The 26,319-nt window shown below is 44.3% G+C and overlaps 2 protein-coding genes across 3 annotated transcripts; one reads left to right on the top strand and one right to left on the bottom strand.

Moving 5' to 3' along the window:
* Positions 1-1,882: 1,882 nt before the first annotated feature.
* On the bottom strand, positions 1,883-25,813 carry GFM1 (G elongation factor mitochondrial 1). The gene is made up of 18 exons (XM_055816846.1): positions 25,709-25,813; positions 24,965-25,105; positions 24,170-24,302; positions 23,746-23,950; positions 22,908-23,024; positions 22,173-22,323; positions 17,868-18,022; positions 16,855-16,939; positions 15,997-16,134; positions 15,212-15,313; positions 14,486-14,542; positions 13,942-14,079; positions 12,895-12,977; positions 5,895-6,057; positions 4,666-4,810; positions 4,001-4,161; positions 3,108-3,161; positions 1,883-2,297 (listed from the first exon to the last, which is right to left on the bottom strand). Exons 1-18 carry the CDS (start codon positions 25,769-25,771, stop codon positions 2,166-2,168), a joined length of 2,223 nt encoding a protein of 740 aa, XP_055672821.1. The 5' UTR covers positions 25,772-25,813; the 3' UTR covers positions 1,883-2,165.
* LXN (latexin) lies at positions 6,064-13,374 on the top strand. Of its 2 annotated transcripts, XM_005228904.4 has the most exons (6): positions 6,064-6,797; positions 7,744-7,806; positions 8,411-8,585; positions 9,176-9,312; positions 11,361-11,423; positions 12,553-13,374. In XM_005228904.4, exons 1-6 carry the CDS (start codon positions 6,432-6,434, stop codon positions 12,646-12,648), a joined length of 900 nt encoding a protein of 299 aa, XP_005228961.3. In that variant the 5' UTR covers positions 6,064-6,431; the 3' UTR covers positions 12,649-13,374. The 2 variants fall into 2 exon arrangements, with proteins under 2 accessions (XP_005228961.3, XP_055672822.1); XM_055816847.1 differs by lacking the exons at positions 11,361-11,423; positions 12,553-13,374 and adding an exon at positions 9,682-10,107.
* Positions 25,814-26,319: the final 506 nt, after the last annotated feature.

The raw sequence follows: 26,319 nt of genomic DNA on the forward strand, positions 1-26,319 counted from the left end.
GGGGTTCTACTTTAGCAGCGCACTTAAACCACAGGTTTCGTTTCCTTACCTTGCTTTTGCCACTGCTCTCCAGACCTAGAACACAGGGTCAGGTACTTCCAGCTTGCCAGGTCGGTGTAACTTTGACTACTAATAAGCAACACAAACTTACCCAGTTAGGAAACTGCACAATAACTTCTGGACAAGTAGCAAACCTGCTGGAATTCAAAGGCAACATTTCCACCAGCTTCTTTAGGGCCAAGATCTCAGCCAGTGGATCAGAACCCGAAACGGGGGGGTCTTCACGCAAGCCCGAGTGCTGGGTGCAGCACTGCAGATGTTATTAGAGTCGAGGCTCAGGCGGGTTCACAGCGAATTCTTGATGTGAAAAACCCCACGCGGAGCCTGCTCGTAAGAGGTACAGACCAGAGACAAGGAATAGCTCTCTTCCAACTCTGCTGCTGGGAGGAGTTCCAGAGTCAAATACACTATGACCGCAACCTAAAATTTAATTAACGAGAAATACCCCCATCTCACGCACAAGGAAACAAAACCCAGGGCACCCCAAACCCAGGCCCTTGCTAGTGCATCCGTCCTTCCTCTGCCACCCCCCCGCAGGTTTTCTCCCTGGCGTTGCAGTTCAGCAGGTGCCGCAGCTGTCCCCACACCGCGCTCCCATCGCCTGCGCAAGGTTGGTGGAGAGCCAGCACACACCTGGCAGAACCAATTCGCCAGGACTGGCCTCCACTGAGCATAATATAAAAGCCGTAAATAAAAATAAAATCATAACCACCCCATTTCATTTCTGCATTCATACTGCTTTTGTAAGACACGTAAATATGCTGTATTTGCTTAAGAAAATCTCCAAATGTCTGAGAACCTGCAGGGCTTTGAAACAAGGTCCAGCCAAGTATTTTCACAAAAACAAAGCTACAAAAGCAAGGGAATCAAGACAGCTTGGCACAAAGCATCATCATACTCCTATACAGCATCACGCCTGTGCTCAGCTAGCATTTGCATGCCCCTGACAAATCTCCTGACACTGGACTTTTTTTAAGCTTAAAATAAATAATTTCCAGCATCTTTCTGGGAAGGCTGAGGAGAAGCCCGGCCATGACAGTTCTGGCTGCGGCTGGTAGCCATCGAGCACAGCCCTGTGCCAGGAATGTAGATGGTTTTGAACTGGAACCTCATTCTCTGTTTACTGCCAAGTCTGCAAAACCACTGTTAAGCTGAGTAGGTCATGAAGAGAGAGCACGCAAAGAAAACACAGCGTGGATCTTCTGGTAGTAATTTAAAAAAAATAATAAATAATATCTTCTCCTTAATTGTAAACGCCCTTGTTTTGTCTCTCTTCCATGAGTCAGCAAGATCTATTCACTGATTCCCGAGCTAAGCAGCAGCAGCAGCACACCCTCTTGATTGTAAGACTCTGGGAAAAGGAATCTTTTGTTTGGTTTTCTAACAAGAAAGCAAGCCCATAAAATAAATCCATGTTGTTCATAGTTTTGGGAAGAGTTAACTTCTACTTACATTCCCATCAACTCTTTTCAAACGCCTTGTACCCCCAACAAGAAGCAGGTTTGGTGACCAGCAAACAGCACCAGCGGATGACTCTGCCCAGCTCGCTGGGACTTCGGAGGCGCCGGCACCGTTTCCGAAGGACGCGGAAGGCAAAGTGACATTCACTCTCTGGGCTGGATGCGCTACGTGCCGGTGCTAAAGGACCCGTGCTTGTAGCACGCCTGTGAAAAATGCGCAGTACTGGATGATGACTCATCCCCCCATGCCTGACCAGCAGTCAATAGTTAGCAGAGTCTACCGAGTTAAACTTTTTAAACTTTGAAAACCAGAGAAACAGTAACTAGCCTAATTATAAAATAATGATGTAGAAAATATAAAGTCAAAAAATAAATTATTTTAATACAAATGGATTAAGACAAATTTCAAGACAAATTATCATCAGTTTTAACACGTATGTATTTTGATAACAAGTAGCATTTGCATGTGAACAATTCCATTGTAATCTCCTGGTGTCTTCTGAGAACACCACAAGGAAGGATACTGTAACGAAATTACCAAGCCCCCCTTATCCAGCCAGCCTCGACTGCTTCCATGGCTTGGGGAAAATTAACTTTTTGAGAAGACTGTGAAAAACTATTCAGCGTTCTCAAGAGGAAGAAAACTCAGGTCTTGGCTTTGCCCTTTTTTGCAGGAAGTCGCCCTGTTGCTTCAAGGTATTTGTTAATTATTTCTTCTTGAGTGCTGGGCAAACATGGCTGGTATTTACAGTATTCCATTGTGTATTCACCCTTTCCCTGTAGGGTTGGAAAAAAAATCGTCAAAGTGAGGATGCTGAATACGTAAACCTATTCAGCAGCAGCCCACACCCTAACCTTGAAATAACAAGCAATAATCATTTACAACGAAGTATATGAACACCGCGTGCCGGGGCACGTAGGTATGAGATGCACACCCATACGAACAGTATCTGAACGTTGTTTCTTTGACACAAGACTGTAAGATTGCCCGTGGCTGCCACCTCATCAGTGTGACAGTTCTACTTAAAAACTGGAAATGATCACAGTATTAGTAACAACCCATTCAAGTGCTCACAGAATACTGGCACCTGTGCATCACGAGATGCAGAATAGCAAACTGTATGTACCACACAAAACTCACCCAATTAAAATGCATTCAATAAGCATGTACATACAGGCACATATATTATTAAAGGACATCTTCGTAACGTGAGCACTGCTGTCAAAAATTCTGTCTGCTTGCAGACATTTGTAACTGAAGGAGCATACCTAAACTTTTCCTGCCTGTGAATTTAACACTTTTACTGATACCCACCGCCTTCTATTACTTATGACCCTGAATCTCTTCCCTCCTCAAAGTATGAAAGAATCTTTTGGCCAGAAATGGCACGGTTAATGATACCCATGTTCATTAAAAAGCAGCTGAAGTAACAGTAAAGACTCCAAGGTTATTTTCCTATTCTGCATTTGTTTTGATTTCTATTGCTTTTACTGCTGCATACACTAATATGATGACGATGATGCAAATTAGCACACTTTATTTACAGAAATAAACACGTTGTAGCAAAAAGCACCGAGAGTACTTACCTCTGTGCAAGACCTCAGCTCCGTGGCATATCCAAACATATCATTCAGTGGCACCTAAAATCCAAGCATACTGGTCTTGTAAAAACAAGGTATTTTTCCATCAGCTTTGGGTTATCACCCAGTTAATTACGATATAAAGGGGCAGTAAAATCCAGTGCTCTTTGTAAGCAGTGCTGATCTAATTATCTATTTTTGTAAAGTACCTCTTACTTGAACTAATTTATATTCACAATGTGTTTTCAGCAAGAAACCCCCAAAATCTCAGAGTCTGCATGCATCAGGTACTGGAATAACCCAAATTCAGAAATCTGTGTCACCCAGCGAGGGATCATAATGTCTGAAATATCTCAAGACTGCAACTCTAATGAAGCCGAAGTGACAAAGTGTGTAGTTTGTCCTTGGCTAAGGCTTTGCTGAGATGATTTACCCTACCACCACCTAACATGAGAACATGTAGGTTTTTAGAAGGCGCATAAAAGAAGGAACACTGAAGACAAGTCATTTGCATTTACCTGCAATTACTACAGTTAATGCAGCTAACAGCTGAAGGAAGATCTTCCCCTGCGCTCCGTGTACCTGTACTGCTGTGCAGGTTTGTGTCACTCAGAGGCAGAACAGTTTGCCCAGCTCAAAAAATCTGAGTTCTGCTCCCTTCTCTGCCACCGTATGATTTTAGGTTAGTAAGCCAGATTTCTAATAGGCTTACCAATCCTGCAGCACAATACACTGCCACGAGCTGAAAATTAGTGTAATGCTTGTCCACTGAAAAACTAATGTGATGTTTATCCACTGAAAAACCTGGCTACAATTACACATATTAGTCAAGAAGCACAACAGTAACAGAGTCAAAGGGCAATGCAAGAAGAAGTCAGGAACCAGTGAATGCCACAAACCTCAGCATAGAGAGTAAAGTAACCCTCGGTGCCGTCCTGTCCTGTGATTACTCCGTGACGGCGATTAATTCCAGCTATCACCACTCCTTGGAATTCAGTGGGTGCCACCACCTCCACTGCCATAACGGGTTCAAGTATACGCACAGTGGCATTTTCCATAGCTGGAGGAAAAAATACAAACAAAAAAACCCCAAACAAACAAACATCAAAGAACAGGCCTGGTATAATTCACGATACCCCTATGCATAGCAAAGAAGCGTTCGATGGTTAATGCCAAGTGTTTCTCGCATCACTGGGGGAAAACAACAATCGACCATGTGGAATTCCAGCTCCCCTGCCTTTTATTCCCAAGCCTGTAATGCTGGGAGGCACACAGTTTCATAAAATGTTCTCTCCATACCTGTGTAAGGATGAAGCTGTTGGGTTTTCTGTACTATATTCCAGGCAAAAAGGCTTTCCTTCATACAATTAAAGGAATTGTTGTGCCTCCCCAAGCATTTCTATAAACTCTTGCATTTATTCTGCTCTACACAACTGGCCAAACTTTGAACGTATGTACGGATACACCAGGATAACAAATGAACCTATGGAGATGAGGCTGTTAAATTCAGCTCCAACAATAAGGAAGGCAGCAGGACTACACATTCAAATTACTTGCTTTATACCTTGCTTTAGGGCTCCTTCTCCTGCTCTGATGAAAGCAATTTCATTAGAGTCCACCATATGATGTGCACCGTCATCCAGGACAAACCGGACTCCAGATATCCTGTGCCCCGACACTGGTCCTTTTTCACATGCTCCTCGGAATCCCTGTCAAATAACATCTCAAAGTTAGCAATCTGTAGACCAAAATGAAGCTTAAAAAAAAGCAGCATTAAAAACAGCCTATAAAAGACATTGCACTTAAAACCCAAAACAACAATAACAAAAAAATTAACCCCAAAACCATTCACAATTTTTAACAGCAATCCCTAATCTACGCAATGGGCCTTCTTGCTTGATGAGAGGATGGGAGAAGGTAACAGCAGGGAAAATGTTTCATTCCAAAGCCTTTGAAAACTGTGTACTATCATTCTGTGGCACCTCAGTCTGATACTGTTATTTTTATCAAAAACAGAAACCTTGTAACAAGCTCAGCACAAGAAATGTACCCAGGATTTTGCTTTGTTAAGGGGACTGTATGATCGAAAACCAAAAGAATGCTCTGTGGAAAGAACTGCTCTAACCACCTGACCAAAGAACAAGATTCTTTTAAGACTGCATGCCGCTTCTAGGATTTGGCAAAAATCTCTAGGTATTGCATCATGGAATAATGAAGTAATTGTTTTAGGTTGATCCATTATTACAGGAATTCAAAGATCAAGGTAGCTATTAATTAAAGTAGTACGTAGTAACTTAGTTACAGAGAGACAGACACAGAGGAAGCCCACAGATGAGATGACAAAGAACGAACAGTTGGTAATTCACACAGGAAATCTAACTTAATTACAGTTTCCTACATAACTGGCCTCAGAGAAGTCACAAAAAAGTTACGCATCTCAGGGTTAGAGATGAGAATTCTGCGGCCACAATCAAAAGCAGAAGAGGGCCATTAAAAAGCGGATTCAACAGGAGGCTTGTTTGGAAGAAAGGAAAACCGACTTTCTGCACTGCTATGGAAACGGAGCAAGCAGACACCACCAAAGAAAACAAACAGCAGCTTCTAAATTAAGTGGAAAACCTAGGAATGTAAGATATGAAGGAAAGCCACGCAAATTTGGTTCTGCCTCCACTGAAGTAATGGGAAAAGCCTCTGTGCCTGGAGCAAGACAATCACAGTAAATGTGGACAGTATAGCAGGGAAACAAGAATCAGCATTTTTTTATATTATACACACAAACAAAAGGCTTTGTACCTTTTCAATTGCAGGCACAAACTGTTTTGGAATATTTGTGCCAACAGTTCTGTCTTCAAATTCTAATTTTGTGTAGTCCTCTGGCTCCAGGGGCTCAAGCACACCTATAACTTTGCCGTATTGGCCTGCTCCTCCCGTCTGCTTCTTGTGCGTGTATTCAAACCTAAAACCAAACAAATGCCCCCAGAACATCAGTTTGTGTTACTCGTTACACAAACCATACTCTAATCACGGTTTTCTAAGGACAAAGTTCCCGTTCTGCATTTTTCTTGGCTGTGTGTAAAACCAGCCACACGCCGTGACAGCCGAGTACCTGCGATGCCCAAAGAGGGCGCACGGCGGTTCTTCATCTTGCAAGCGGGAAGCAAGGAGTTAAACCTCTCAAAACACTGCAAACCCCCAGCTGCTTCCGTGTGCAGCAAGGCACGCCAATAAAGCCAATAAAGCCTGCTCACTCCCCCAGTAACGCCGTTTTTCTGCTGCTCCTGCACATACCTACTGTTCCACCCACAAAGTGCTTCGCTGTGAAGCACAGGCATGGAGCGAGGGGGTAACGGGGGGCAACGCTTGAAGACAAACTGTGAAATACTTTTTGAGCGAACCCGGAGGGGTGCGAGGTCCCTCCGAGCCAAGAGCCCCCATGCCACGCGGCGGGGGCAGCCAGGCTCTGCCCGGGCGTGGGAGCTGGCGGGGCGCCCCGCTCCGCCCCGGCTGCTTCCTGCGGGACAAGGAAGCGGGACCGGCGCCATGGAGCTGCCGCGGGGACCGGCCGCCACCGAGCTGCCACCGAGCCACTACTCGGCCACCCGGGCAGCAGCGCTGGCCGCCTGCTACATCTGCCACCGGCTGGGGAGCCCCGGGCACGGGCTGGCGCCGAGGACTGTCCGTCGCGCCCACAGGCAGGTGAGGGCTGCAGGGACAGGGCTGCCGGCCAGCCGCATCCCCCACGGGCAGCGCCTTCGCCTCTCACAGGGCCACAGCCGTGGGCAGCCTCAAGCGGGCAACGGAGCGTCCCACACATGGGTTTCTCACCTTCCCTCTTTGCTGCGACAGGTCGTCTCACGGCTGAAAAACCAGCTCTGTCCACCCATGCAGCTCCCTCTGCCATGCCGCGGCGGCAAGGTGTGCCAGGGGCACGTGGTCCTGGTGAGGGCCGTGGGCAGTCACCCTCGGGTGGGTGGGTAACGGCGGGGCAGCCCTCGCCGCTGCGTGCTTCGTGCTTCCTGGTCTCGCCAGCCGCGACAGCACCGCCGCAGGAGCTGCGCCCTGCCCGTGGCATTTAACCGAGGGTCGGTCCCTACCGAACCGCCCACGCAAACTCAGGAGGATGTTCTTGTCACAGCTACCCACACAGACTGACCTGTTCTGGATTTGCTAGTAAATCTGCTAGAAGAGGGGTTACAGCAAAACTAAGCTGCTTGCTGCAGTCATTCGTGAAGATATCCAAAGTATCTGGGACATGATACAATCCGTAACAAAGGGCTAAATGGACTTAAGACAAGGAACCCAGTTAAGACGCTTCCCTCGGTATTTAACCAAGCAGCACACTACCAGACAGAATTGTATGGGAAGCCCCAAATCAGCAATTAAATATTTTAAAATGTTCTAAAAAAATTTAAAAATACAAGATTAAAAATGGACGAGGAGGTACTAATCAGATGCTACACCAGGTGCACATCAAATGAGCTATCTTAACACAGCAGGAAGAAATAACAAAGAGTACCCTAGCTCTGTACGGGCCCTGCAGAGTGTGACACTGCTGCAGCATCTCACAAGAACTAGAATCTTTTCTACAGTGCAAAGTAATTCAACGTTTTACAAAATAAGTCTTCATGTTTTCCTTATTTAGGACATCGATGGTGTTGGGCATAAGTACTATCTGGAATTGGTGTTAGAAGACATCACTGACAATGTGAGTTCAGATTTATTTAATTCACACATTCTGTGGGCACATAATTCTGTGGGCATAAGTTGGCACTGGTGATGTGTAATAAAAAGCCATCACTTTATGCTGCTGATCCTAGCTGAGGCCAGTGTACACACCAGTTAATAATACTTGGTATTGTTTCAGATTTTTCTATACTGCAACTCAGAGAAAAAAAAAAAAAAAAAGCTTAATCTTACCAAAAGGGAACCCCCATTTCTTACACCATAAAAGCCCTGAACACCTGGTACTGACCACAATGACACAGGAAAATGCATGAGGGATGACAAGGACATTTCAGTGTCATTCAATTTCAAGTGGAATTTATTTCAACCTATTACTCCACCTGAATACCACAAATGACATTCAGCACCACAAACATTGCCCTTTCTGTCACTGTAGAAAGATAACTGCCCTTATGGTATACTCACAGAAATACTTTGAATTTAACCTTGTCTTAAATAATCACAAATCTCTATGGGCCAGACCCAGAGAAAAATGCAACTACATTAAAAAAAATTAGAAGTGCAAATTACCAATATCATACATGTGTTTAATTGAATATTAATATGCATAATTTACTCTGTAATAGGACAGGACTGTTAACTGCACTGCTGAGGTTCTTTATCATCTGGGCAACAAAAACATTGCACCAGATGTGCAATTCACAACTGAGGGAGAACTTCAGAACACAGATGAAGCAGATAACATATTCTACAACCGAATCAAGAGCCTGGAAAAAGAGCTTGTGGCAGAAAACATACCAGGTACAAAGAAAGGGTTTGGGCAAGAAGGAAGTTTTTGAGACAGTGTCCTCCATGGCCAGAAGCAAACCTGAGCTCAGCTGGTGGTGGTCCACAATCCATATGGCAGCCCTTCCTATAGAAACAAGGACCATGGGGGATCAGGCCATTAGACCTGCTCTGACACATGCCGCTTTGCTTTCCTGACTCCAGGCGGTGTGTCAATCACAAGACTCCTAAACTTATTATTTCTGAAATCCAGAACCGATACATGATTTGCACGTGACTGTTCCAGAAAACCACCTGCTACTGTCACCTCTTCCTTAACCAGCATCCTGCTCACTGTTTGTGGCTCAGACACCCCAACTGTAGCACTAGGGTCTGCTCCTAATTTAGAGCAACCCCTGCCTTGAAGACCTTATAGAACACGTGTTAGGAGAAAGCAGTGGAAGGAAAACACAGTGCTGATGTAGCAGCTCCTCCAAGATTATATGGAAGATCTGTGACACAGCAAAGAATGCAAACGAGTGACTTTAGCGCTGAACCCTACTATTAGCTGGTAAGGTTTTGCAACTCCATATTGTTTAATGTGCATTATTTATTTTGTTTGTCAGACAGCCACGGCAACGTGTCCCCAGAAATGCAGCCCATCCAACTGTTGGCGTGGGTTGCCTCTGGCTTTGTGATATGGCAGAACTCAACCGAAAACACCAAGTTCCAACTTGCCCAAATTAAACACGTGAAGCAAGTGGTAAGTTACCATCAATGCCCTGCAAGAAAATTAGCATTTAAGAGCCTGGCAGTTGTGGCAGGTACTGGAGTATGGCTGAAGCTGAGCTCTCAAGCAAGAAACCTCAGTTGTGTCTGAACTCCCTGGTCTGGTTCGTTCTTAACCCAGTGTCTGGTTTTTGTTCCACCTATCCCTTTCCTCTAGCAAATCATGAATGCTTGAGTGTTTATTCAGATCACTTCTGCTCTTCATAAATTCTGCTTATAGAAGCCATGCCTTCTTAGCAAGAGCAGTATCCCATGCTTATTTAGTTAAGAAAATTGACTCTTCCACTTGGAGGTCATCACACGGATTACAGTTTTGTATTACTTCCCTGCCTTTCATCTGTAGCGTAGGCCCAGCTGACAGAAGTCTTTCATCTGCGTAACATGCACTGGAATATCGTCCTTTATCTCTTCATCTACACCATGATCTAGCCATCAGTCACGGTGATACTGCTTGACATCTCTGCAATAGCCATGTCTAGACAAATAGCAATGGGCTGCACCTCAAATTCAATAAAACACAAACTACATTGCTTTTGTTTGCAGTATGGCAGTCTCCATCCATTTTCTAGTTCACCTCAAAATGCTAATCAAGAAAGAAAACCCTGATGTAATTCTACCCTCATTATCAGCTTTTTTACTCTGTTCTTCCCAAACTTACTTTTACTAATTTTTAATTACACTGGCGGATGGGGAACTTAAAATTAATTTTTAGTTGAGCTCTTAGACTTATATTAGCATGATGAGCATCATTTAAGTTATGGTAAGAAAACTGAATTCAGGAAGACTTGTCACAAGACAGAAAGGGAACAGAATACTTCAGGACGAAGTATTTTCTATTTCTGCTTAGTTCTGAGCGGTTACAAGCGATGTGTTTATTTTGAGCAGATCTGGGTCTGCCCTAAGCTAAAAAATAAAAATTACTGGCAAATCTCACTATAGTTATTCAAACTGAGTCATCAGCTGCCACTGTCAACAAGCCTTGCTGACTTCTTACCTGGAACAGGCTTAACTGATAAAGCAACTTGCTTTCAGAAAAGTTATTTTCAAAACCAAAAGCTTTGCTCTGATTTAATAGAATTGTATAGATTCTCCCAGTTCTTCTCTGTTCTATTTGCAGAAAATACACTGTAAGGTAAGAATAATTCCTAAAGGGATGATCAACTTGAAATTCAAGGAAATTTGGTATGTAAACTAGGATAAAGAAGCAGGACTTCGTATTTAGAAACCCCAATGTATCAGGAGTCTTCAGAACAGACTGTCACCATTGCTGGAATGTTTTGCCACTCAGAACAGCTGGTTAATTCCCATGGAGCTCTGGGTATGAAGGAAAGGCAGAAACTCATTCTGAGCACACCATTTGTTAACGTTTTGCTCCCTCTGATGGCTATCTTAAAGCAATTCACAGATGCTGCAGGGCTGTGCACAAGCAAGATTTCAAAACCCTCTTTTAGGAACAGATGACTTTCAAGGATAAGGCAAACAGAAGACTATGAAGCTAAACCAGTTGCCATCTCTCTTTAGTACTAATTTTGTTCCTTTTCTTTTCCTTGAAGAATAGATACATAAAGAGTATGTTCCAAAGGCCAGTGTATATTCTGTCCCTTACACAATCACTGATAACCTGTTACCTGCTGTAAGGCCTCTGGAGTGTGTTCCAAGTCTTATCCTATTGATGATTTTATTTAGGATGATTTAGGTTAAATTGACACCTTGTAGAATCAGGTATTCCCTTTTCAGATGAGTTCCTGAAAGTTGAGATGTATCTAGCTCCTTTAAGGGAGGAATTAGCACAGTTTAATTTTCATTCCATCTCTCCAATGCAATTTTGGCATTCACAGAAATATAAAACGGTATCTTTCTGTTTTGTTATAGTGACTAAGCTCCACCTATTAGTTAACACAAGTTGTCAGTTTCATCTGAAGTATCTCTGAGAACGTTTATGATAAAAGAAGTGAATCCATTCTCTTTGGTTAAGGCAGGGGGAAGGCCCACATTCAGCCCTTTTCAATCTTGTCTTTCCAGAAAAGAGGTGATGAGTATCTTGAATTTGACTACAAGATTCTACTCCACGAAATGGTATCCCAGGTAAAGTCTGTATTTCTAAAAAGCCTTTTTTTTCTGTTTTAAGACTTCTGTGTCACCTCTAACTGGGACATGCAGATGGTTGGGCGGTCAGATCTGACGCCTGCAGGTCAGTTAGCAAATAGGGTGAGGTTAGGGCAACAATCACTATCTGTCTCAGCACTGTCAGCTTCTGCCCCAACGCAGGCAGCAGACAACCTCTCTAACTTGTCAGCAGACAGTGATTTTCAGCTATTTCTGGGCCTCCTTGGGCCTGGCAGAGGTTCCATATACTGGTCATATACAGTTCTCTCCACTCAGGAGATACTATTGCCAGACTGGCCAGGGATAAAGGCAAGATGCAGCTATCAGCATCCTGGCTTGCTTAGCTGCATTCCAGCTGGAGCTGCAGGGTGCTTCTGCGTGAGAGGACAGCAGTGGTGGACCACTACATAGAGGCACTGTCTACCCCAGCAGCTCACAGAAGCAAGCAGCAGAAACTTTGGTTCCCAAAACAGTACTTACATTGTGTGCTATTATCCATCAAGATTTTGCCATCTAGGCAAGTGTTTTCATCAGAAAAATGCAGAAAATTTGAAGTAGTTCTTAATTGTGCAACCTCCTGTAATAGATCATTCACCGGTAACAGAGATCTTACCCCCACATCTAGGTCCACTGCTTTCCACTCCGCTGCGCTCTGTTAAGTTGGGGCATCTATAGTGGGTTTAGTTCCTAAATTTTCTATGAAGAAAAGCTTCTGATAAGTAGTAGCTACATAACTGCAGAACAAAAGCATAGGTTCTTCATTGTGCTATTTGGTGAAGGGCACCGTCCCAAAATATCAATAGCACTAACAGTAAGAGGGTAACCCAACAAAGACGTGCTTGAGCTGCAAAACTTGCCCAAATCAAAGAAATTTGTAATTGCAGCAGCATGGAGCACAACACAGGCTGAAAAACGCTTGCAGAACTTCAGATATTCGGACAGGTCATAGGACTGTGTGTTGCAGTGCCTACCCTGCACTGTTACTGGTGCTTCATCAACCTACTTATCATCAGCCCACCTATGGCTGTATTACAGCAGTCAATTCCCCTTCAGCATCGTTCAACAAAAACACCTTCTGACTTTCTACGGTTTTGTTTTCTACCCACAGGAGATCATTCCCTGGCAAATGACAGTTCTCTGGCACCCACAGCATGGTGTTCAAGTAACACAGGACAGCCGTCAGCCAAAACATGCATCGGAATGACGGACCACCTGATACCGCAACGGAAGAAGCTCAAATGCTGCAATAAGCATTTGAAGGGAGGGCAGATAAATTGATAAGGGTGGATAGACAATCGAGGTATGAAGAAAAAAAGTTCTTCCTCAATTAAAACTTCTCCTGTATGATGTGCTTTGATCTGATAATCCAAAAGGCACTTTCTCTGCTATGTAATCAAACTCTGCATCAAAATACATTTAAAAAACCTCTGTTACCAGAAAGAATACTTACGGCACAGGTGCAGAGATGTTCTCCCTAAAGGCAACTTTTGGCTTTCCCATGGTGCAAGGGCAACCGTATTCCCTTTCCATTCGCTGCAGGAAAAGGAAACCAGAATGAAATACAGAGTTGTTCCGCTGGAACAATACATTGGAAATGATTTTATTTATAGATCTTTCTGAAAAGAGAAACTTAATCAGGGTTAACCAGTTTTTTTGTTTGGGGTTGGAGCTGAGTTTTGGGGTCTTGGTGGCGGGGTGGCTGGTTTTTTAAAATGTTATAATTACTCATTCTGCAGTCAACCTTGTTTAGGGCCTATAGCTTTAGATACAGGAAAAGGGAGCAGCATTAATAATTTTATTCAAGCTTAAGTTTTTCAAGACAAAAGCCATCTTTTCCTCATTCTGTCAACATTTCAGATACATCTATTGTGTTAAGACTAAAATACAGGCATCAACTTGAAAGAAACAAATAAATCACTGTAAGTAACTATTCCTGCCTGCATCATCTCTTGTTATGGGAATGATACATCTAAGAACACAGAAACAAGAGTATTTCTCTCTCCTGTAGGAAATGGCTCATGGTAAAATTAATTACAAGCAAAGGCTGCTGAAGTGTAGTGCTTAATAATTTTTTTTTATGGATTTGAACCAAAAAGTAAAAATAATCCAGGCAGAAATTTCATTTAAATAGTTTACAAACCTTCAAAACAGAACCGCTGGAGACAAAGAATCTTCAGAAGTTGACTAAGAAGTTAAGCTCTTCCCTAAGCTGCTACCATGGCTCACATTAATGCCACGGTGCCTTCTGCTGGGAAGACCTCAAAATAGTTGTCCCATGATAACCCTGATTTACAGTAAAGCAAGTGGAGTTGTACACCTCCAAACACCTTGTAAACCTGACATGTGCTTAGGCACCCAGTGACAAAACCAGGCGTAAAGGCTGGCATCAGTTAGCCCATCCACAGACAGATTTTGGTCTCAGCCAGGAAGGAAGGAGAATTCTTGGTTGGGAAAACAGTCTAGAAGCAAAGTCCATGGCATCTGTTCTCCAAATTACCTGGGAGTAGATTTCCAGGTGCAGCTCCCCCATTCCGGAAACAATGGTCTCTTTGCTCTCATCGTCAAAATGGATTCTAAAAGTGGGATCTTCCCTTGTAAAGCGGCTCAGGCCTTTTGAAAATTTATCGAAGTCATTCTGAAAAACAATTACAGGCACAAGAAAACATCAAGTCAACATCCAGAAGTCACACAACAAAAAGACCTCAAATTTTCCTATCAACTGCTTAGCACTTCTGTTCTCATGAGGTTATTTCCTGGAACACAGCCATACATTTATAGCTGTATTTATCCCTCCAGTTACTTCAAGTCCACGTTTACCCAGGTCAAAGACATGCATCATCTTTACGGCTAAGTAATACCACCTAATGCAGTCACATGCTGCGTTCCAAATGATATATTCTTAAGTAGTTCAGAGAGAACATTTTAGAACACTGCTCATTTTAGTCTGTGGTTCCATATTTCACTGCTAACCTGCATAAAATTATAAAAGCAGCAAAGGAAAGGTAACTCAGTCAGGAAAAGGCTGATTCATAGGTTCCTACCTTGTTGGAAGGCTTCATAGCTACTGAAACGACAGGATCAGGGATGTGAATCGATTCCTGCAATGGCCATAAAGGAAAAGATCATACAATCGAGTGCCACTACGCCGGGTGATGTTAATTTCTCAAACAGCAGTCTGGTCACAAGGACTCGGGGTTACAAACAGGGATGACTGTTTTACTTATCTAGCTTGTATCTGATATAACAAACTTTTATATATATATATGTATATGTAACTCTGCTGACAATTACTACAAGGTGGTAACATAATGCATACCGTACTGCCAACCACAGTATATCCAACACTCTTTCCTAGATGCAAAATGATACTTGGATATCACACTAGTTAGAAGACTGCTTCCTATCAGTTTCTGTGTGTGTATATATATATGTTCAAAAAAGTAAAAATGATGTATTTAAGTACACACACAAATGCACAGCAAAGTACTTTTGGGTAACAGCATCTACTTCTCACAGCCCAGAACAGATTTTTAACACTCACGTAATACTTGATGTCAAGCATAGTAAACAGGTGTGTATCTCTTGCACACACCATACTTCTATATATTCAAGCTCCTTGAGGTATAACAAACAAATAATCACAAAAAATATCTGCGGTTGCATATACATCAAAAAATATTTACACTGAACAAATGATTACAAACTTATACAACGAAATCCCGGTGAATTCCAATGGACGAGGCCTATAGATGAAAAGGTGTACTCACCATGGAAACGTCAGTATTAGTTTTATCAGTGAACGTATCCCCGCTTGCACAATCAATTCCAAAGAGTGCACATATGTCTCCGGCGTAAACTTCATCTACATCCTTAAGAAAGAAAAGTTTACTATTTATGTAACACTGAAAGATCTATTACAAACTACACCTGGCTTGAAGAAGACATAAATACTGTGTTTAAAAGCTTGAAGTTCAGCTCCTTTGAAAATTTCAGCCTTGATAAAATGCTCTGTAAATCTTCTATCTCTTTATTCAAAGCACAAAAAGGAAACCTCAGCTTGGGTGCTAATTTATTCTAGTTTAAGAATGTGAAGCAAGCAACATGCTATACTTCAGGCAGCCCTGACCCAACTATAGAGTTCAGGAATCTTAAATGGGAAAGGGTTTGCAGCAGTTCAAGTCAGTTTTTAGTTTAAGAATTGTATTCAATAATCACACGGAGGAAAACTTTTTGTGTGTATTTTGCCAATCCAATTTCCCTCTCCAAGAAGTATGGACTATGGGGTTAATCCCACAACTGGCTTTCTTTAGCTATCACCTCAAAGACGTTTTATAATGCTTCTTGGGCAAAGACTTCCACTTCAGGGGAAATAATACACCAGAGATCATTCCAGTTTCTTGTAGAGCTCTACTAAGCGCTACAGGCAAGTATGAATTAACAACAAAAGCAGCAATCTGACATATCACATCGTTCAGAGATAGTTGAAAAGTGAGAAGCTTACAGTAAGAGCGGCTCAAAAGGCAACTGTGTGGATGGTATCTCTCACACTCACCTCCATGTTGTCTGAATGCATACGGACAAGTCTTTGTACACGCACTTTCTTCCCAGTCCTAGTGTTATATATATAATCAGATTTCATCAGCATCCCCTGATAAACTCGAACATAGGTTAATTGCCCAAAACGGCCCGCCTGGAATCAAGATTCATTAAAAAATCAGATACAATCATGCTGGGAGTCAAGACCACTACTATTCAAAGCATCATCTGCAGTGACTGACTAAATGTTTCTGTTTCGAATTTACATGGTGGTCATGTAAACAAAACTTTTTTTTAATATAGCCTCAGCTTTCCCTTGGCTCTGGAATGGAACTTGGCATCTCCTGGCAATTTTCCTTATTTCACCAATTCGACCACTCCTAAACCTTCTCCACAGGCATACATTAACTAGCAATTTGGCCAGCCACTTCCCAAGTGAAATCTGAACTGCTGCTCTCTAGGTAGCTGACATCTTGTTTGGTTAAAACTGTGCATTTTTTTTTTCCTCTCTTGTATGCCACTGTTTTCAACTTCAAACAAAACCATGATTTTTCTCCGAAAGTATTTGAAGTAAGACCACAAAACCCCCCAAAGTTCAGGTCTTAACTAAGCAAATAATGAAGTATTTGAGGCACATAAAACCATTTTAAAGCTTCCAAATTGGCAGCATTTCATACATTTGTGAATTTTATGGTTGAAACCAGTTTTTTAAAAGAAATTAAATTTAAATTAAATTTAAACATCAACTGATTTTAAAATTTGTTCTACCTAAGTTCTGGTAGTACCATCTGTTTGGACTTGCTTTGTTTTCTACTCAAATCATAAATAATAAATCTGGACAGATGCATTAGAAAGGAAAACAGTAACGGCTTACCTCCAGTTTAAAAGCAAGGCCTACAAAAGGTTGGGAATTGTCTCGAGCAGAGTTCAATAGGAACTTGGTTTTGTCCTCAGAATCCCTTAAAAACAGGGATGGAGAGGGAGTTTATATTATGAAGCAAACATGGCAGCATCCTCTAAACAGGAGCCCAACCTCAGAAAGCCCCAAGGGCCTTCAGTTTCACAGGTTTATAACAGCAACTTAAAGATGCTCAGATACGTAGCTCCTGTGTGCTCAGAAAGTATCTCGGAGAAACCGCAGCCAATCCCAAAAAGGTCAAAACTATGACAAACATCATTAGTCCTTCATATCATCCAACTGTGTTGCCACGAAAGCAATTACATACACTCAGACACAACTCATGAGTTTTAGAGTGAAGAAAAAGACACTGCAGCGACTCCTCTGACAACGCTCATAAGCCACATGAGAAGTTTTAGTCTATCGTAGTGAGCAGGCATTAGGACAGCAAGAAGCACAGCAGCAGTGAGGCGTCAAAGCGTCAGGTAGCCACTGGGAGAAAAAGCCATAAACTGTATTTATTAGCATCATTTCTGTTTAGCTACGATTATAGAGCCTGAACAATTCAAGTACATCAGGAAGACCTGAGAGCCACCCCTAAGCCATGGCTGGAACGTTAAGGGCTACTTACGGGCCCTAATGCTGGGTTTCATGCTTCTTAATTGTGAAGGCACATCTACTTTAACAAATACATCCAATGAATAAAATGTTGTTTATGTATTTCAGATGCGCTCTCTCCTTTACCGTAGGCATGGTTTTAAGGGTTGCCATTAATTTCTAAAGAGCTATCTCACCAGATAACAGTTTTTCAAATTTAACATTTAATGTGTGTTAAAAATGCTGGTGTAAACAGTAACCCTCAAATAACATGTGTGCTTCTTAGTTTTGGAAGTTTGTGAAAAATTATGATGTCATTATTTAATACAAATGGTAAATGATTGTGTATTCTGTTAGTAATGTTTTCTGCTACATATTACAAATATACCTACTCCTGGTTAAGGATAGCGTAGTTCTCCACCTCAGAAGGATTGGGGAGGTATTCCAGGACGGCATCCAGCAATGGCTGTACTCCTTTGTTCTTTAAAGCACTTCCCAGAAGTACTGGGGTAAAGGACTTCTTCAGCGTTGCTCTTCTGATAGCAAGCTGAAAAATACCAGGGCATTACTCTCCTCCTGCAACAACTGCAGAGCCTTGACGCAGTACCAACCAAGCAGCGGTCTAGGTTCTCACTCTCCCTGCTGGTCATCTCCACTCGTGGAATGAGGTTCCCACAGAGTCTCCAGTACAACGCCCTACACAAGAGCTTCCCATAAAATTTGCTCACCAGAATTCCAGAGAAGTGTGAGATATTTTCCTTCTCCCCCTATCTTAAATCCAACTTAAAAATGAAAATGTCCAAGATAAACATAATGAGACTCCCAAAATACACAGAAAAAGGTATCAGCTCTCTGCTGATAGAGTCAGGATTCTTCATTTCTGTTTCAGATGTCTCATTCCCCCTATGTAGTTACGTTGGGAAACAATACCTGTTTAAATTTGTGAAAGTAAGATGAGATGCTTCAGTATCTTTAAACTACGGAAAACTTCTGAAAGGGAAGTTAGGTAGGGAAGGGATATTTGGGTAAGTGCCATCCTCCATGAATCATCATTTTTTGATGAAACATGTTTTTAAAAGCACAACAGAAGAACCTATTCACATTCATTGACAGACCTGCTGAAGTTGCACTGTCTTGGGAATCTTTCCAGGATGTCCCAGCAAACTGAGCAAGATAAACTAACAACTTTGTGCCTTTCACCCAAGCATCACACGATGCTGCAAAGACAACTGGGCACCAAAAGCTTCCCTAACAGTGATCTTAGCCATCTTCCGTAAAGGTGGATGGAAGTTATCTGCCCCCCTCCCACCATGCAATTAATTACCGAAGCCAAGATTGCCACCTCAGTCCCACCTCTCCCCGCCACTAGAGGATGCCATCTCCCTATGCTTACTGAGGCCATCACTCCAATCAAAAGCAACTCCTGTCTTCTTTGATAAGCTAAAAGAAATGAATTCTCCTTGATAGAGCCAGATAGCTAACCACATCATTTACTCTGAGAGTTATTTAGAGTACCCAGAGACAGACGGTTAAGCTATCTTTCTAATTAACAGAGCTATCTTTCTAATTAACAGAGAGAACAGTGGTTCCTTAAATTTGTTGATGTAGTGACTTCACAAAAATGATGCAAGGGAAAAATCCTACATCAACAATTCTGCTCATCTAGCCCGTGTCTGTTCTCATATAGCAGAGCGCTGGAAATACGGCTGTGCTGATGCCCGGCATTTTTATTTGGCCACATGTTTTCAAACGAAGCAACATGCCTGCAATTCATCCTCACCAACAGTTACCTTGGGGAAAAAGTAATTTTATTTTCACTTAAAATTCACTGTAACTGAGTGCCCCACTGAGTACCGGGGGCACATCCGTTCCACGATGTGTAGCATTATGGAGAGCAGCAGATTAGGTGATGTTTAAGCAGCTGATCTTCAGCAAACATCATATGCTACAATTGTGGCATCCAGGAGTGATACTTAGCATCATTTCCACAAAAAGATATTTTCAGTGGAAACTTGGCTGCTGGCCAATGAAACAAAATCCATCTTCAGGGACATATTAGTACAAATTAACCTGCATCTGCAATACTATAGCCATTAGAGCTGTAATTAATTGGCTTTCAGAAGTGGGAAGAAGAGGCATGCTGAGTAGACAAATTTATCTTGGTAACAGATTTCCCTCTCAGCAGGAACTATCAAAAATAGCTTCCTGCTAAAAATCTCTCACCTCTTACAGCAATACAATGTATTCACACGGGTACCACTCCCTCTGTCAGGTGAAGGACAGATCCTGCCAGGTCTCTAAAACTGCTATAACATTTCTGTCTTACCAGAGCAAGAAGGGCTGCTTTGTAACAGGAATAGCTCAGGCTTCATCAAATAATGTTTAATTACTGAAATAACTAAATGCCTGGTTGCCAGTAAGATACACACGAGCTGGTGCTTTCAAACAAAAAATCTCGTGCTTTTGTCTTGAGCCAAGCTGGGATACACAGATTCTTGTGTATTCTTCCCCAAGACATTAAATCACCAGTAAATCACCTGCACAGCTGAGCCAATGTAAAAAACCAAACAAACAAATGAACACCTCCAAACCCAAGGTTTGCAGCAAAGTCAGAAGCAATCAAAATTTACGGGTCAGGAAGATTCAAATAAATAAACCTTAAAGGGACTTGCAACACCCATTGCTTTGAGAGTCTGCCAGTCCTCTACATCCCGACAGCGGGCAACTTCAGGAAAGCAAGCAGTGCAGAGCCTAACAGGGCAAGGGCTACTGCAGGGGCAACCAGGTGCTGCTAATGAGCCAAATCCTTCGAACAGGACTTAAACATCAAAGCTATGTTTAAAGCAGCAACCTCAGTGACCATGTCTCACTAACTCAGCTGGCCTAGCCGGCTCCACTCAGAGGAACAGCTCCTGCTTATAACGTTTATGTCTCAGCCTGTCTTCTCCAGCTGCCAACTGAAGCACCCAGCTGCCAGCAAAGAAAAGTAAAAGCAGGCAGCAACTGTCGTGTCAGGCAGGCTCCAGGCCCCAGGGAGACTCAGTGCACCACCACCGCTCAAAGACAAGCTGTTCTAGCTCCAACAGCAGCTCTCTTAGAAAATACAAGGCTTCTCCCACTGCAACACACTCTTCAGGCGTCATTTTTGTATTTAACCTCAATAAGCAACTGATCTCCTGTACCAGAATCAATTTTTGACTAATTACTAACTATTAACAGTGGGCACTAGAAGATTACTGCTCAAGGTAACTTCCAACACAGCGAGAGGTGGTGGCAAACAGTGAGAAGCATCACACAAATCCTTACACGCAGCATGCATTAAGGACAAAACCCAGCCACGCCGAGATCAGGCTTGCCAGCCACAGAGCCCTCAGTACGGTTCCCTTCACTGTCACCTGCCATGACACAAAGCCCAGCAGACTGCTGTATGTCAACAGCCACATGTCGTCTTGAGTTATACACCTACCCCGTGGGGCTGTGCGGTAAATGCAAACCAGCTTAGAGCTTCTTCTCTAAGGGTACGTGTCCTCAGATCGCCTTTATGCTCACGGCACAGCAGGCGCGGGTCCACGTGCAGGACAGGCTCCCTTATGCTCCCACAGGAGGGCCAAGCTTTTGCACCTGTCCTGACTAAAGCTAATACCACAGTAACTCAAGAGGCACCATTAGTCAACTACGAACCTCAAAGAAGGGATTGCCACCCCATGTAACAACCTGCCGTAGTACATGCAGCTTGCCAAGTCTGACACAGAACACTCTAAAACAAGGAATTACAGAACCACAGAAGGGTTTGGGCTGGAATGGACCTTAAAGTTCATCTAGTTCCAACCCCCCTGCCACGGGCACTGAACACACGTGTCTGCTGTCCAGCCAGACAAGCAGATCTCATTCTGGAGTAAACAGTGGCAGGATATCCGTACTGACAGAACAACTGCAGCTGATCTTTCCAGGCCTCCCTATCACCTTGTATCATGTGGACATGCACTTGAAGAAACGGTGACATCAAACCGCCACGAAAAGAAGTAACTTACAGTCTATGGCCATCTGATGTTGGGAAAATGGAGTTATTCATTCCTTCTGTGAGCATCCCTTTCTGTTGGCATGTTTGCCATTTGATATCTGAAGTACTCAATAAAACTAATGACATATCATTTCCCCCCCTATTTCAAGAAATGCAACTCTTGAAAATGGTATTTTGACCTAGATTCATTTCCTCTGGACTCTCCAAGTCAACTCATTCCAGTTCCCTTCTAGTGTTCTGCTCTTTTCACCTCAGATGGATGCGATCAATGCAAATACAAAACAAGGCAGGGTTTCCTAGGCACAGAGAGGACCTACAGCATCTCAACAACTGACTTGCTGTGGGACGTGAAGCAAGTCACAACCATCAAGCTGTAACACAGCAAGGCAACAAAATGACAGAAATGACTAGATGTACCTTTGAGCCATTTGCTGGCCTCTACAAGGGCACACGCAAGCTCAAACTTTCCAATGCAAATAAAAAAACCAAATTTGGAATGGGGCCTCAACAGGGAGTGAAGTGGGAGTGCACCCGCAGCCAGTGACACTCATACCAGAGAACTCAAGCAAACAAAATTTCTTCAAGACATCAAGAAATTTTTATTGGGCCTTGAAGGAGAGGGACACGAAAGAGCAAGATAACAGTGCTACAGGAAGAAGAACTGCAATGAAGTTACCTTTAACTCAGTAGCTGTAGGAATCTGTTCTTCCAAAAACAGCTCCCCCAGTTGATCATCCGAGTTAGCAACACATTCGATCAACTCCCGACGTCTCTCTGAAGCCTCAGCTCTAAACTCAGCTGGAATTTCATCATAACGAAGAGTCTGGCTACACATACATAAATAACATGACCACCCTAGGTTGAATACCACATGAATCAACATTTCAATCACTGATCATGGTGATGACCAGCCTAATCAAGAAAAATTCACCGCTGACACAGATAGGGAAAAAAAATCATGTTAAGAATATCAACACGTTATCTCTGATGCTTTAGCAGGAGAGGGTTTCTTCCCACTCACGGCAGGAGTTTGCACAGATGCGGGATAACCTGTTCAACAGCCTTACCCATATCGTATCTTCATCCCAGTACGCTCAAACCAAACGTACACTATCAGATCCCGTTATGAAGCAAGTCTCCTCTTTCTCAGGGTGGCAAGTGTGGCTACCACCCCTTCACACTACTGCAGTTGCCAAACAATTCATGCTGTGGCTACCCACCGCTAAACCTGACCCTGCAGAATCATTTTGTTGTCATTTGGGAGAGCTGAAGGGCAACACCTCAGCCCTAGCACAAGCCACATCCCTAACCTTCCGAACAGCAAGCTTTTTCATCTCTGAAGAGAAACAACAGGTAGTACCTCATACCAAGACTATCTGCAGCAAAGAAATATGCAAGTTTCAAAACTTACCCAAATGCACCATCAAAATATATAGCCTTTTCTTCAATAAGATCTATAACTCCTTTGAAGTTTCCCTCCAGCCCAATTGGAATCTGAACAAAAGCTGCATTGTGGTTTAACTTGGATCTGAAAAAGTGAACAAATATAAATTAGTTCAAGAAAAGACTCATTTCTATATGTGTGCTCCAGATAGTCTTTGAACAACATCCCACCCCTACAAAATCACCACCTTTTGTTCTTTGGACAGTGCCAAAAATCTACCAATACTGATGAAAAACACCCTGCTGCATTTTAACCTGATGTGACTGCCAGCCCTCTATATCCCAACAGATACAGTGAGCAACTTCATGGGAAAGAAGGCAGTGCAAACTGGTTTCAGATTAATTACTTGATTATGGGAGTTGCTTCTCCCTTAACGTGTATTAATGCATGTATCTCACAGATCAAATTACACACAAGAAAGAGCAAGGAGGATTGCTGGTATCCAAGCTAGAAACTGCCCAACCCTATGTCATTTCCCTGCTGTAAGCTACAGCAGCTTTGCTACCAGGATCCACAAAAAATTAAAAGGATGTTTCCAAAGTGGCCCCAAATATAGTTCCATCAGCCAACTAAGTATCAACCCCCCAACTCAGTCACTGCAAGCCTGGGTTGACACTAACGCTTGGGGGTTTTGAGAAAATGGAAACTTGTTATAGGTCAGGTTCAGATTTAACCTCATGTCAGGTATTATCCTCCAACCTGCAACTACAGACCCTACAGAAGAACCCCTTTCAATATTCTTAGTCTTAACCTCCTATGTGCATATTTCAGAATTATTTCACAAATAACTTTAAATGACAAATACCTCAATTGCTGTACTGCTCTGACTGGACTAGAGCCCTGTCTGTCCAGTTTATTGATGAATGTTAAAAATGGCACACCATAACGTTTCATTTGCCTGTTCACAGTTATTGTTTGGCACTGAACTCCTCCAACAGCACAGAGAACCAGAATAGCTCCATCAAGAACTCTCAAAGATCTCTCCACTTCAATTGTGAAGTCCACGTGTCCTGAGTAACAAAAAAACCCACCATTATTCATCATGACACAAGGTAATGTGACACTGTTTTCTCATACATGCAGAAAAGAGCAACCGCCAACAGAATCAGTCTCCAGCTGTACAGAGTCACATTAGCTCAGCTTGAGCAACTAATGAACACGAAGATGGCACCATGTCCTTTGCGTACACGAAGGAACAGGAATCTTAATGCATTCAGAACCACTGTTACCTGGTGTGTCTATGATGTTGATGTTGGTGTCTTTCCATATGGTGTATGTTGCTGCAGACTGAATTGTGATTCCACGCTGTCTCTCTAGCTCCATTGAATCCATGACAGCTCCAACTCCATCCTTACCTTTCACCTTAGGAAGAAAGAAAGAAAAAAAAGAAAAAATACTTAGCCTAAGGGAGTTTACTAAGAATTTTGCATGTGCAGGAGGGATGCTTTATATACTGAGCATCACCTTTCATGCAGTGAAGAAAAACAGACATGGCAGAATCGCTTGTAATTCTTGAACTACAAACAAGTGTGATTTATTTTTTACAGTTTCATCTGCAACTATAATGTATTTTGCTCTCCTGAGAATCATTCCGGGAAAAGGTTATCAGAAATCTGTGGGAAATTGTGCCTCACCGTGAATTTAACAAGATAACGTACCTGAAGCTAAAAGTGACATCCCTGTGTTCTGTTTCTCAGAGTCATCTTTACACATCTTCCATTGTATGTTTACCACGGAGATGGTAAGGGCGTAGTAAGTCTTGAAATAAGATTTGAAGTGTTCTGAAAGTGGGAGAACACTGCAGCAAAGGAGGGACTGCTTCCTATTCCCCTGCTCTCCACTTATTTTTAAACAGGTATCAGGGAAACTAGTGTATTTTTAGGATTCCTTCTCCAGCTTGGCCAAAAGAGCCTCACTGGGCCCACCAGGGGCAACTCCCTCACCCCATGCACTACCATGTGGACAAACAAGTCCCCGCAGCGCCGCAGTGGCACCCAGCACGCCCAGCCCTCTGGAAAACCAACCTCGTGCATTTGCGCTATCCTGCCCGTATAGAAGAGGATTCGCTCCGTTAATGTCGTCTTCCCCGAGTCAATGTGGGCCGAGATGCCAATGTTGCGGATCCTCTCATTGGGAAAGGCTTCCGAAGAGCAGCAGCGCAGGCCCTGGAAGGCAAGGGAAGGCTGGTTTTAGCTGGGAGCGGCTCACAGGCAGCTCACGGTGCTGCCAAACCTCCAGCCAAGCTGCTTTGCTGTGGCTTCCAGTCACTGCGCCAAACTGGTCATTTAAGGCACAATGGCCTTTCCATGCTCCCACGGGGTCACCTCAAAGCTCTGCCCCGTCCCCCGGGGAAACCGGGCAGCCCCTCCACGCCGAGTCCCACGTTCCCATCCCGCTGCACATTCCCGGGTTTGCCGGGTTTGCCTCCCGTTCACCTCAGCCGGCGGTTGCACGTTTCCTAGCAGCTGACGCGGTGCCTTCGGCCAGGTCTGCATTTCCCTGCCACCGTGCCCTCCCCCCCGGCCTCACCGCCCGGCCTCGCCCCCGCCCGCCGCCTGGACAGCGGGGAGGCCGGCACCGCCACCGCCCGGGCCGCCTCAGCCGCCCCGGTAAGGGGAGATCGGCACCGCCGCCTCGGTAAAGGGGGGGGGGCCGCCATCCCGCGCCGGGGCTGCCTGCGACCAGCTCCCCCAGCGGCCGCGGCCGGCCCCCCCGGGCCCCCTCCGTCGGGCGGCCGGCCCCCCTCCAGGCGAGGGCGCGGGCGGTACCTGGTGTCGCCGTCCCCGCTGCAGCCACGCGGCCCACAGGCCGCGCCGCAGCGCCCGCTGCATGGCCGCCGCCCTCCGCCCGCGCCGCTTCCGGGGCGCCGCGCATGCGGGCCGGGCCGCACCGCCCCGGGGCAGCGGGCGGGGCCGGGGGCGCGCTGGGCCCAGCCCCGGGGGCACCTCGGCCGGCCCTGGCCCTGCCGAAGCGCGGGGGTGGGTGGCGGGAGGCACTGCCTCGCCAAAGCACTGCTGTAACTGCGGATAAACCAGCTCTGCATTAAAATAATAATAATAAAACCGCCTGGAAATCTGGCGTCGAGAACAGGGCCGCTCCTCGCAGTTTACTAACTGGGCTCCTGCCCCGCAGACCCGTAGGAAGAAGGGCAATTCCAGCCTCTCGCTGCCCGGGCGCGTGGGGCACAGGCAGCGGCCCTCGGGGCGCACACAGCGCACCCAGCTCGGGGCAGGGCGACGGGGGCACCCGCAGGACCCCCCGCAGCACCCAGCGGGCCCGGGCGCTCTGATACTTGGGGTCAAGCAAGGGCACACGTGCCCCGGCTGCTCGTGTGCCACCTACGGTCCCGGCCACAGCTCAGGGAAGCTGTGGTGTGTGT

This window comes from Falco peregrinus, chromosome 12 (assembly GCF_023634155.1).
Source record: "Falco peregrinus isolate bFalPer1 chromosome 12, bFalPer1.pri, whole genome shotgun sequence".
NCBI classification, from domain to species: Eukaryota; Metazoa; Chordata; class Aves; order Falconiformes; family Falconidae; genus Falco; species Falco peregrinus.